The 11868-nt window shown below is 46.1% G+C and overlaps 2 protein-coding genes across 8 annotated transcripts in view; one reads left to right on the forward strand and one right to left on the reverse strand.

Moving 5' to 3' along the window:
• evla (Enah/Vasp-like a) overlaps positions 1-4572 on the forward strand; it is a 24577-nt gene extending 20005 nt beyond the window's left edge. For 3 of the 4 annotated variants that reach the window (XM_017414261.2, XM_037977748.1, XM_017414252.3), the window contains exons 6-13: positions 1806-2059; positions 2145-2260; positions 2438-2465; positions 2668-2704; positions 3057-3117; positions 3199-3256; positions 3358-3415; positions 3499-4572. In XM_017414261.2, the coding sequence (XP_017269750.1) occupies positions 1806-2059; positions 2145-2260; positions 2438-2465; positions 2668-2704; positions 3057-3117; positions 3199-3256; positions 3358-3415; positions 3499-3536 (650 nt within the window). In that variant the 3' untranslated portion in view covers positions 3537-4572. Of the gene's footprint in view, positions 598-1805; positions 2060-2144; positions 2261-2437; positions 2466-2667; positions 2705-3056; positions 3118-3198; positions 3257-3357; positions 3416-3498 lie in introns of all 4 variants that reach the window. The other variant, XM_037977749.1, reaches the window with a different exon arrangement.
• On the reverse strand, positions 4308-11221 carry degs2 (delta(4)-desaturase, sphingolipid 2). 4 transcript variants are annotated; one of them, XM_037977751.1, is made up of 4 exons: positions 11067-11112; positions 9368-9443; positions 7489-8231; positions 4308-7183 (listed from the first exon to the last, which is right to left on the reverse strand). In XM_037977751.1, the coding sequence occupies exons 2-4, from the start codon at positions 9414-9416 to the stop codon at positions 7040-7042; spliced, it is 936 nt and encodes a 311-aa protein (XP_037833679.1). In that variant the 5' UTR covers positions 9417-9443; positions 11067-11112; the 3' UTR covers positions 4308-7039. The 4 variants fall into 4 exon arrangements, with proteins under 4 accessions (XP_037833679.1, XP_017269783.1, XP_037833678.1 ...); XM_017414294.3 differs by lacking the exon at positions 9368-9443 and having other exon boundaries at positions 11067-11221; XM_037977750.1 differs by lacking the exon at positions 11067-11112 and having other exon boundaries at positions 9284-9431.
• Between the last annotated feature and the right edge of the window lie 647 nt (positions 11222-11868).

Raw genomic sequence — 11868 nt, forward strand, 5'->3', positions numbered from 1 at the left:
CCGCTAGGGACAAGGCCCAGCTCTCCTCCCAGCTGTCCACCTCGCTGGCCTCGGCCTTTTCGCCCGTCCAGGCGGGAGTGAGCACCCAGGGCCGACAGGTCCGTCAGATCCCCCTGTCCCCCCCCACAGCAGCCCGCCACCTCCACCTCCAGCAGCAGCAGCAGCAGGTAGCCCACCCCCTCCCGCCTGTAAGCACTAGGATGAAGCCCCCTCCTCTTGATCCTAGCGCTGTGACGGGCCCTCACCAGTACCCCCACCCTCACGCCAACGGCCAGCCAGACGATTCCTACTCGCCTCACTCCCAGCATCTCCCACTCACCCCGCAGTACTGCGAGGCCATCCCCATGCCTCCTCTGATAGGCCAGACGGGCCCAGGCCCCGCCCCCGGCCTCCAGCCCCAGAGCCAATCCTCCTTCCACCCTCAGCAGCATCCGCAGCAGCAGCAGCAGCCGCCGTACCACCAGCAGACCCCCACCACCACCTCATCCTCATCCTCCTCCTCCTCCTCGCCCCCCTCTTACACTGCCATGTCTGACGGGGGCTCCCCCAAGAAGACCCCCTCCCCTGTTCCCCAGCAGGCCCCCGTGGCCAGCAGCAGTAAGTATGAGGAGGAGAGCGGAGGAGGTAGCCTCTCAGTCGAGGGGAGTTTTATCATGAGCTCAGTGTGTGTGTTGGGAGTGTGTCTGAATGCACCGCCACGCCTTCACCCATAGACATCGGCATGTAAAAAATGAACGTGTCAACTGGAAATAAACGACTAAAGAGCAGCCCCCCCCCTCCGAGTCCTCCCACGCCAGGGCTTAAACTTTCCTAACTGCTACGCTTACGCAACAGACGTGGCGTTGTTTGTCAAATTTAATCTCACAAAGCCCAGGAAAAAAAAAAACTCTGCCTGTAGAACCAGTTTGCCTTGACACACAGTTTCTGAGGTTGTGTGTCGGTAAGTCGGCTGTAGCATCTGTTCCATCGTCACCAAGAAGTTCCTCTTTAGAGGCCAGTCAGCTGTCAGAATATTAAAATGTTTAAAAAGGAGATGACTTTTATCAGTTTTAGTGGGATATAAAGATCCCCAACCACCTTCCTTACCTCTAATCAGTGGCTTCTGTAATTAATGCCAAACTCTACAAACTTTAAAGAACTGATTTATCTCATTTTGATCAGTTTTATTCACATTTCAGCCTTTTAACGTGTTTAATGAAGTGAGTTTTCAGCAGGTGCAAAGAAAGAGTTTAGATTTGACAAATCTTTTTCCTTCGGATACCAATATAAACTCGCATGAACCAATAATTGTACAAACAGGTGATAAATTACTTCACCCGGCAGATAATAACTGCAAATTGAATCTGAGGTTTTTAGTTTTTAGTACACGTTACCTGTTCAATAACTAAATCTTATTCAGTGCTGACATTATTTAAACCACTCACTATTTCAAATATAGGAGTTGTGGGAGGAAAATGAGAAAAAAAAGCAAAATGTGTCGATTTAAATCTTTTTTTAGCATTATCTCAAGCCCATAACGCTAGAAAAAAGAAGACAAAAAGTTTAACTTACTTATTAAAGTTTTCATAAGGAAAATAAACACATCCTCTCTTTAATATCAGACAGTTTATCAAACCCTCAGTCATGTTGGCGTCTCCTCACCCTTCTGCAGTTTCTCTGTCAGCTGTTTCCTGTTTTTGGACTGAATTGATCAGAACTGCTCCGGTGGTTTTCAGACAACTTTCCAAGAAATAAAAAAAAAAAAAAACCCACAGAAACCTTCACTCACATCTTTAATAACAGAGCTGTAATCCGTCCCGTCCCAGGCGGCCCCGTCTCTGCAGGTCACCCCGCCATGCTGTCTGTGGCGCCCCCTCCGGCTGCAGTTCCAGCACCCATGGCTGGTCCTCCGGCTCCGCCGCCGCCACCGGGACCACCGCCCCCGATGGCGGTGCCTCCGCCCATGCCCCCGCCCCTGCCCACCGGCGGAGGGCCCCCCGGGGGCCCGCCGGGGGTTAAGCACCAACCCTCGGGACTGGCGGCGGCGCTGGCTGGAGCCAAGCTCCGTAAAGTTCACAGGGTGAGGTTTTAACCAGGCGGGGGTCCGGGTGCCCTCTGACTGTGAAATCAAGGGGAAAGCTAACGTCCTTAACGTTTTGCTCCAGGATGAGAGCAGCCCCCCCGGGTCTGGTGGTAAAAGCGACTCGAACCGGTCGAGTGGCGGCAGCGGCGGCGGCGGCGAGGGACTGATGCAGGAGATGAATGCCTTACTAGCTCGCAGGTAACACAACTGAGGTGGAAAAAAAAACAATTTTTCACCCGATTAATGGTTTAAATGCTGTAAATGTTTATCTGAACCAGGAAATAAAACCTGCTATTTATCCACATTAGGATCTTTCTGCAGTAAATGATTTGTAAACTATTGTTGCTTAAATCCTTATTTCCTCCTCTCTCTTAGACGAAAAGCTTCAGAGAAACCTGATGAAGTAAGTCTCGTGCCCTTAAACAAGGAAGTGGATAAATTTAATTAATTCATGAGCATTAGATGAGAAAAAAGCAACGCCATGTGTGTTAAATATTAAGTTTGAGCTGTAAACCTTCTGGAAAACAGCTCTGGCTTTATTTTAAAGTTTAAATATGTCTTCTAACTGTTTCATTTGTTTTAACGCACGTGGGTCTGTCTTGCAGGATGACTCAAGCGGTCGAGGTCAACAGAACTCAACAGGTACAGACCGACTTCATGTCGCCGTTTTTTTTACCCTCAGAGTTTCAGAAAGCAGCTCTCTTACTGCAGATGACACATTTTTTTTCCATCTGCCGTTTAATGGAGCGTCACAGATTGGCTCCGGCTGTGTGTCATGCTCTAAAAATGCGCCTGGTCCGCCTGCAGAACCGGCCGTGCTGCTGCAGGTGTTGCGAAACAGACGTTACAAAACGCGTTAAACGGCGGACAGTGTCTGCTTTGCCGTGAAAGCGACTCGTTTCTGAAATGGCGGGCGGCGCGGTTTGGATTCTGTGTCCATGTTTTGCTTCGTGTTACGTCACCTTTGCACGATCTGTCGTCATTTCTGGCTTAGACGCTGTGAAGAAGCCGTGGGAACGGTCCAACTCTGCAGAAAAGTCCTCGCTGGTGTCCAGGTGAGCAGAAACCTCACTAACGAGTGGTTAGAATAAACCCGGCGTGAATCGGTGACAAACCTCAGGTGCGTTTTGTTTCAGAGTGAGGCCGATTGGCAGCACCAGCGAAGCCGACACCGAATTCGACAGGATGAAACAGGTTTGGACGCTGCTTTTTAATCCCCTGACCAAACAGGAAGCTGTTGTTCCCCCCCTTCCTTTCACCACGCCGAGCTGAACATTTGCTTCTCGCCCGCGCAGGAAATCCTGGACGAAGTCGTACGTGAGCTGCACAAGGTGAAAGACGAAATCATTAATGGTAAGCAACGCGAGCGCGCCGTCAGCGGTTGGGTCGCGTCGCCGTTTGCCTCCCATAACGGCGGGCTCTCTCTTCTCCCGCAGCCATTAGACACGAAATCGGCAGAATCAGCACGTCCTAATGTCGCGGACGGAGGAGCCGGCGGGAGGAGGAGGAGGAGGAGGAGGAGGGCGGAAACACGGATGCACAGAGGCGAGGACCCCGGGGGGGAATGTTCTCTCAATGTTTCTGTTGCAGAGACGTTGTGCCAACATTGAAGTCTGCTGGACAGCACAAACGGACATAAGGGAGCCGGAGGCGCTGAAGGATTGATGTACGGATTAACTTAAAACGGAGGAAGAGCCGAGAGTTGAAGTGAACAAACATTTGTACTGAGTTTGGTGTTGTGGTCCTCTCTGTGCACCTAGACTCAGTCAGCCCAGTGTTGCAGCTTTTTGTTTTCTGTTCAGTCCATGTCTTAAGGAAATGTTTTGGTTTTTCTAAGTTTTTACTGTTTTATTATTTAAAAAGAAAAAAAAAATACTGTGGTGATCATAATGATAACGCTGTTGGTGAGTATTTTATTGATATTAGAGAAGGACAAAGGAATCTTGCACATCATTAACGTCAGCCTTTTCTATTTTCTATTACTGCTTTTTCCCCTTTTTTTTTCGTTCGTCCCCCCCGACCGTTTCATAAGAAGCACAACGTGGCGCGCGTCGGCGCCGCAGAGCGCGTTGAGAACCTTTTTCTAACCTCGCTGGAAGCGGCGTCGTAGGTCTCACCTTTTTTTTTCCCCTGCAGACGCGATGAAGCAAAAACTGCTCCCAGTTGCCTTTTACCTCCTTCATCCAAGGCAAAAAAAATTAATAATAATAGTAATAATAATCGAGCCTCTTTTTTCTCTCCCTCGATGGTGAATTAAATGACAAAATGCAGTCTGCTTCCGGAACGCTCTTATGTGCTGAGAAAAGCGTTCGGCCGCTGAAATCCGTGGGGATCGTTCAGAAAACAGGCTGAAAACTGTAAATGTGCCACCTGGTTTGGAACCATGTATTACCTATTAGTCACCCTCATGCTTTGTGAACCTCCCGAGTATGCATGAAACCCCGTCTCTATGAATTTGTTTTCTATTTGGTTCAAAACGAACAACTGAAAATAAATATATCTTAATGGTGGTACATTTATTCGAGTGCTTTGTTTCTAGGAAGGTTCCCCTTTCTTTGCGCGAGGCGCTGAACTTGATTATCAAATAAAAAACAAATAAAAAGGTGGCGATCCTACATGAAGACGACAGTACGGAGGAAGGTCTAAATGTGTTTTTCCAGGAAGGGTTTGGACAAATGAGACATTTCCTGTCAAACGTCTCATTCAGTGATTTAAATAGTTTTAAAAAAAAACAGAATATGGTTGTTAATACTTTCACTGATCAGCCATATTATTAAATCTGCTGACAGATGAAGCAAAAAACGTCCATCGTCGTCCTCCTGCAGAATAATATCAGTAATCAGGGTTTCTGTGCAGGCTTTAAATCTGAAATATGAAACAAATCTTTTGTTTTCTGACTGTTCCCTGTTGCATCTCATAATAAAAAAAAGCTGAATTTCATTACATGACGTAACGGATGAAGTCATCAAGATGTCCACTTTTGGTTCATCTCCCAGCAGTGGTTCCCAAAGCACGGGTCGAGACCCCCCCAGTGGGTCGAGAAACACCCAGTGAAGGGTCGTGGGGGCGATTTCCAGAAACCAAATAAAATGTGGAACTGATTTCTCAGAGCATGTTTTTTTAGATAATCGCTCTAAAACACAAAAAAGCACAAGTTACAAATGGATAAAGTTACTACAGCAGTGTTCGATGCCGTTTTACTGTCATTATATTAGAGTTTAATGGACTTCTTAGCGACGTTTGTTCACTTTAATTAGCGACGGTCAGAGATTTGGGTCTGAAGTGTTTGGGAACCACAGATCAGTCTTTGAGTTGAAGGTTTTAGCCACCGGATGAAAAGCTTTGGGGACAAGTTCCTCCCAGTGGCAGCACCTGAAGCATATAGGAGGTATTAACCTTAAAATAACTTTTCAGTCACAAGATAGTCCACCTCTAAATAAAAGGAACAATGTTTAACTTAATGAACATTGTTTTGTATTGATGATGACTTAAACCCTGTTAAAAAGACTATAAATTAGAAAAAAAAACACCTTTTTTTTGTTACCATAAGTGTTGTTCTTTGCGGTCCACCTTTTGTGCGCAGTTTGTGTTCCTTTCAATGATGTTTGAAGCATACAGATAATAAAACTCCACGACTGTACAGACATTTACTGTGAACTTACAGGCACTTAAAACATTACAAACTGCTCCAAAAAAAAAACATCAATAAAAAGAGTTTCTGAAACTTCTGAGTGTGGAAACTTGTGGAATCTCAGAATGGAAATTGGGCCGGGACCCTGAGTAACGGCTTCGTAGAACGAGACAAGGTTCTGTTTATAGACGTTCTGGTCTGAAAGATCATCTGTGAGACGTTCTAGAGGAGAACGGCCCATCCAGAGACCCCACTCTCCTCTGCAACAAGCAGAACCCCACAGGAAACCTGAATTTGGGGTAGGTGGAAAAGTGGGTAAAAACTAAAACAGAGACACTAATAAAGCTTAGATTTTTATTATTATTATTATTATTATTAATAACAAGCACCGATTTTCTGCTCAGTGTCAGGCGACAACTTCCTGTTTCGTGGTGTTTTTCAAGACATTGGATCAGTGATAAACAAGGAGATTCTTCAGTTGTCTGCAAATCAACAGTGCAGCGTTCAAAAAAACAAAAACAAACAACATTCATATCTAAACTACTCATAAATTTTTTTTCATCAGCAGAATATCAGCAACACAAACTTAATGGAATATTTTTGACATATATAAAAAAATGTAACCAGGACAAACACATGAGCGATGGCTTCAGACTTAAAAACAAAACCAGCTCGTTTATCTCCGATCGTCTGCAGCTGCACACGAACGAGCAGAACGAGGCGTCACAGAGGAAAAAGCTCCTCTTACTGGAAGGTAAGTTTCAATGCTCACGTTCCTCTTCAGCACTGCTCTGCGTGACAAACGGGAAACATTGTCAGGTAACCTTTTTACATCCGGATTCTCACGTTCAAATCTTTATTTTATATATATATAAATAAATGGAGCCATCGTGACAGGTGGGAGGAGAAACTCACAGGAGGTGAAAGCACCTCTGTTGAATTCTATGATAATGTATGACCTCATGTTCTCAGATTACAGATGATGAAATGGTATTTTTGTTTTGGTTTTTTTCACGTTTCCTCATCGCCTGCTGGCGACACGCAAATGTCACATTCATTAACAACGTGGCAGCTGGCCAGCACAAAGAAGAAAACCGTCCAGCCTAATGACGTTCAATCAGCACCTCTAGGAATTCTGTGCGCTTGCGGCTATAATTGGGGATATTAATTTAGCACGAAGCGAGATAAGGAGAGCACTGGCTGAATGTTGAACATCTTAGGTTTGCTTTCAGTGACGTCACGTGAAGGAGAGGGGTAAAAGAACAAAAAAAAACACCAAATATTTAGAGAGTATTCAGACATTTATCTGTGCTGAGGCACTTCTCTGAATAAATACGACCCCTGGGTTACTCCTGCTTGCTCAGCTTGTACTCCCGTTTGATCCTGGCGTAGGGGCCGATGCTGTCGTCGAACACGAAGTCCCACAGCACCCGAGACCAGGAGTTGTGCTGGGGCAGGGAGTCGTAATACTCCGCCGCGATCTTTTTCACCTGCCGACAGGAGAGCACAAGGAGCCGGGAGTCAGCAAAACACTCCCACGTGTCAGAGGAAACTGTGTGGACTCAAGGAGGGTGATGACTTAATTTCTCTAAGACAATCATGCTGGTAGCAAAGAACAGTGTTTATTACAACACCTATAAATAGAAAGAGGAATAAGTGACATTTGGTGCTCGTGTGATCTCTGAAGTCTTATCGGCCCGCTTCGGCAATAAATGAGGCTGTCATCATTTTCCATTCAGCTCGTAAAAAAAAATGACTCAAGTCTAAAGTTTACTTGTTCAGGTATTTGACTCACCTGAGGTAGTTTACTGCCAGGTATGCTGGGGAAGTCATGGTGCTCCATGTGATAGCCTACGTTAAAGGTGATGCAGTTCAGCGGTCCGTAGTACGAGTACGTCTCGTATCCCTTCAGAAACATGTAATGCTCGGATATGAAGTGTCCAGAGATGGGGTGCAGTCCCATGCCCAAAATAGACCCAGCGACGAGGTAAACGATGGGCTTCGGCCCCCAGAAATACAGGATAAGTGCGTCTGCTGCGAGCTGAACGACCGTATTCTGGATTTCCATCATACCCACCGGTTTCGGGTTGACCACCAGCGGCCGTAGGGCGTAAAACAGAGGCTGGAGGAAGAGCCAGAGGACCTTCCGGGCCGGGGTGCAGAAGAACCATCCCTCGAAGTCCGTCGGGATGTCCACATCCAGCTGGTCGCCGCCCAGGTACCGGTGGTGGTCGATGTGGTACTTCTTGAAGGAAGCGGAGTAGGGCACGCCGATGGGCAGGTTGGCCCACATGGCAAACCAGCGGTTCCACTTGGCCCACTTGTTGCCGAAGGCCACGTTGTGCGAGATGTCGTGGATGGCCAGGGTCAGCGAGTGGTTGATGCAGCCTCCGAAGGCGTAGGCCCAGAAGAAGACCCACTTCCAGGACAGATCGTGGACCAGGTAGCAGGCCAGAAGCTGGGTCAGGACCATGCCGCTTACTACCCACTTCAGCTGGGGGTCTGGACCCATCAGGGTCTTGATCTCGGGATATTTAGCTGAGGAGGGAAAACAGCAGAGCTGAAAACACCGGAAGCAGCATTGGATGATTTGAATGCACATCAATTAAAAACCATACATTGGTTAATTACTCTGAAAGGAAAGAATCGTACATAGCGCCGCTCAAGGTGGCTGCATGTTGGAGTAGCTCTGTTGCATCCATTCTGAGATATTGTTTTTGAAAACTTTCTTCTTCTTTTTTTTTCTTGATGTAAATTTGTGTATGATTGTTTCCTCTGGGATCAGATGCTGTGCAGCTGGAAGGATTTTTACTGAAATCATTTTACTTTTGGACATTTTGTTATGATGCGTAACCATAACAACAACAACCGGAAGCAGTGGATTAACATCTTTTACTCTTCAGTGTTAAACGTGAAGTTCACTGAAGTCCAGTCATGGCCAGAACCAAGCAGACCGCCTGTAAATCCACCGGAGGTAAAGCTCCCAGGAAGCAGATCACCACTAAAGAGCCCCGGCCACCGGCGGAGTGAAGAAGCCTCACCGCGACAGGCCCGGGACCGGGACTCTCAGGGAGATCCACCCCTACCAGAAGTCCACCGAGCTGCTCATTTAGAAGCTGCCCTTCCAGCGCCTGGTCCGGGAGATCGCCCAAGTCTTCAACATCGATCCTGAGCTTTCAGAGCTCGGCTATTGTGGCTCCACAGGAGGCCAGCGAGGTTCACCTGGTGGGGCTCTTTGAGGACACATCAGGACAGACCGCTACAAGAGAACCTTCCTGTCCACAGCCATCAGCAACTAGAACAACTCTTTAACAAAACCAGGATTATGAGCTACAAAAACATTTAATTTCCCTTCGGGATTAATAAAGTATTTTTGAATTTGAATGAATTGAATTTGCCTCGACAGCAGCAGAGACAGCCGTTTAGTAGAACAAAGTAATTTAACGCCTTTCTCTATAAGGTTAAGAAAGGCACTGTGGGACACGTTCGAAGGCCCCCGCCCTTCTCTTGGGAAAAACCTGCTGACAAAAGTCAAGTTTAATTGGGAGAGGTGTTGCTTTGCCAGAGAGGAACAACACGCTCATAATTACCAGGGAACGGCTCGGATTGCCTCGTGGTAAACATAATCCCGCTCTCCGGGATGCACAAGTACGGATTCATGACGGTGACCACACCTTTCAGGCCCTCCGAGGAGGCGCGGACCACGCCGGGAGCTCGCCTCATTGTAGGCCAGGGGCAGCTGCGCGCCACCTGGGGAAGTCACATGCAAATGTAACATGCCATTTTGTTTACAGCTTTCCCTGTTTGATCCCTCTACGCAAATCCAGCCTACTTCACGATAACTGAAAACAAAAGGACACTTTTTATAATGTCTCCGCTTCATGGACCATACTGTCTTTGGATTAATGCTCAGACGGATTTCCCTGGTGCTCCTCTACATTGTACAACAATAATCTGTCAACATTAACCCAATCTCTTCTCACTCTAATGACTGACATAAATTCATCTAAAGAGACACTTAAGGTTAATATTTTTTAAATGTTATAGCGTTGCTTTTGTCCGCCCACAGGAGCAGAAAGTTAAATCAATAACCAGACCTCATAAAAACCTCTGTTTGAACTGCTTAATGGCTCCGTGAGAAACACACAGAGTGCTACCATTAATGGGTTTCAGAGGGAAACCTTTTATTCAGAGACTTACTAAACAACACCCAGATTTCAGAATGAGGCTTTAAGTCAAAAAATGATCAACGCTTCCTGCTTTGGAGGAAGCGTGGAGCCGTCATGAGGTGCCACGACAATCACAATGTCTTGTGACATCACGGGACGCAGTGTGTGACACCGTCCAAGAGTCGAACGGCGTGCCCCTCAGTTTAAACGGGCCCCTGTTGATCCGAATGTCTTCCCCTTGGCTTCCCTTGGACCCTTCCTCCATGGGACATAATCGAAACACAAAAACACCCTTTAATATTTAATGCCTCAGAGGTGTCAAAAACAAAAACAACAACAACCCATCACCCATGAGACACTCGTCCCGCGCCAGAGCAGCCGCGCGACAGGCGAACAAAGGCCAGGGTGAAATATACACGAGCAGGCTGCTGCCTTGTTCGTTTAAACTTTTCATTTTTAATGTGAAATCAAATTACACGACAAATCGGTTTGATGTAGCTGATACAGATAAGGGAACAAAGGTCCTCCACGTCTGCCCTTTAGGTCACCGTCTTTAAGAAATAAGAAGGTATACATGTTAAAGCAGGCTTTATGATGAATAAAAACAAAACAAAACAAAAAAAGCTGAATAACACCATTCTTCACTTATCTAATGATCTTTTGTAGGAGAGGAATGTGAGCAGTCACATTCACGGCTCTGCTCATCTTCACGCCTCTTTTTAGGAAAAGATGTCTTGTTTATTCATTTATGTGTTTGTTTTATTGAAATAAAACAGGACAAAATGTCAACGCTGCATTAAGTTACAGTCAGAGCCATGGGAGGGTCTGTGACATGTAACTATTGGGAGAAAATAATAATTATAATAACAATAAATTTAAAAGAAAAAATTGCTGAAAATGAACTGAAATCACAGTTTTGGCTTAAAAAGTTGCATTTTCTAATGATTTATAGTTCTATTTAAATTGTAAACAAGGCTACTTTTAACTTTTATAATGAAAACAATTTAAATAAATTTTTAAAAAGACAATTTTTTTACACATACACAGAGTAGTCAGGGAACTGCTAGTAAACTGGTTTAACCGGAAAGGGTTTTATAGAGAAAACTGACTGACTTTTTTTTTTGTTTAGTTTGTTTGTTTGTTTGTTTACCCCCAAACTCTAATTTCACGCAAACGAAAAGTTACAAACCCCGCGAGCCCTCACCGAGAATTTCTTTCCTCCTGGAAGTGTGCGGCTGGTCCGTGTACACCCATTCAAAGTCTATCCTTCCACCTGTCTTCCCCATGGCTCTGCCGTCTCAGTCCGAGATGACTAAAGCCGGAGAGGAGGTATATGTGCGTCTCCCAACCTTGGCGGTATCGGGTACACGCCTATTCGCGCAGGCTCTGATTGGGGTCCGCGCCATTTGAGCGCCGGCGGGGCCCGGCCGGCGTCTTGGCGCGCCTCCGTCTCTTATTCGCGCCCCTGCCCGCGCGCCGGCGAAATAAACGAGCGGACCCGCCGGTGGGGAGAAGCTGCCTGCCGTGAAGCGCCGCCCCTAATCTCAGAGGGGGCGTGGCCACGGTGAATGCACCTGCTGATACGAGTTCAACCTTGGGTGGTTTCCTGCGACTCAAAACATAAAGCTATGGCCCCGTTTCAAATGTCACAGCGAGTCATTATATATTACATGTTGTGTTTTGGGTTTTTTTCTGTTTATAAAGAAAACTCCGGCTCTCGCTGACTAAAAATCTTTTTTTAGGCAAAACCTGATCTGCCGCCCCTGGTTTCCGATGGTTGGACCGGTTTTGCTCTTTTATGAAGTGAGACGTTACAGATGATTGATCAGAAAACAAACCCACATTTTATTAAAAGATTACTAAATAATAGAGAAGTAATTATGCAATCGTGGACTGTGAAAATGTCCACAGCTATTGTGCTCTTTTCTTCATATTTTGCTTTTAAACAGCCAGGCTTTCTGGTAATTGTCTTAAGTGGTTTTGATCAATATTTCTTTAGGCTTTTT

Source organism: Kryptolebias marmoratus, linkage group LG10 (genome assembly GCF_001649575.2).
Source record: "Kryptolebias marmoratus isolate JLee-2015 linkage group LG10, ASM164957v2, whole genome shotgun sequence".
Taxonomy (NCBI): Eukaryota; Metazoa; Chordata; class Actinopteri; order Cyprinodontiformes; family Rivulidae; genus Kryptolebias; species Kryptolebias marmoratus.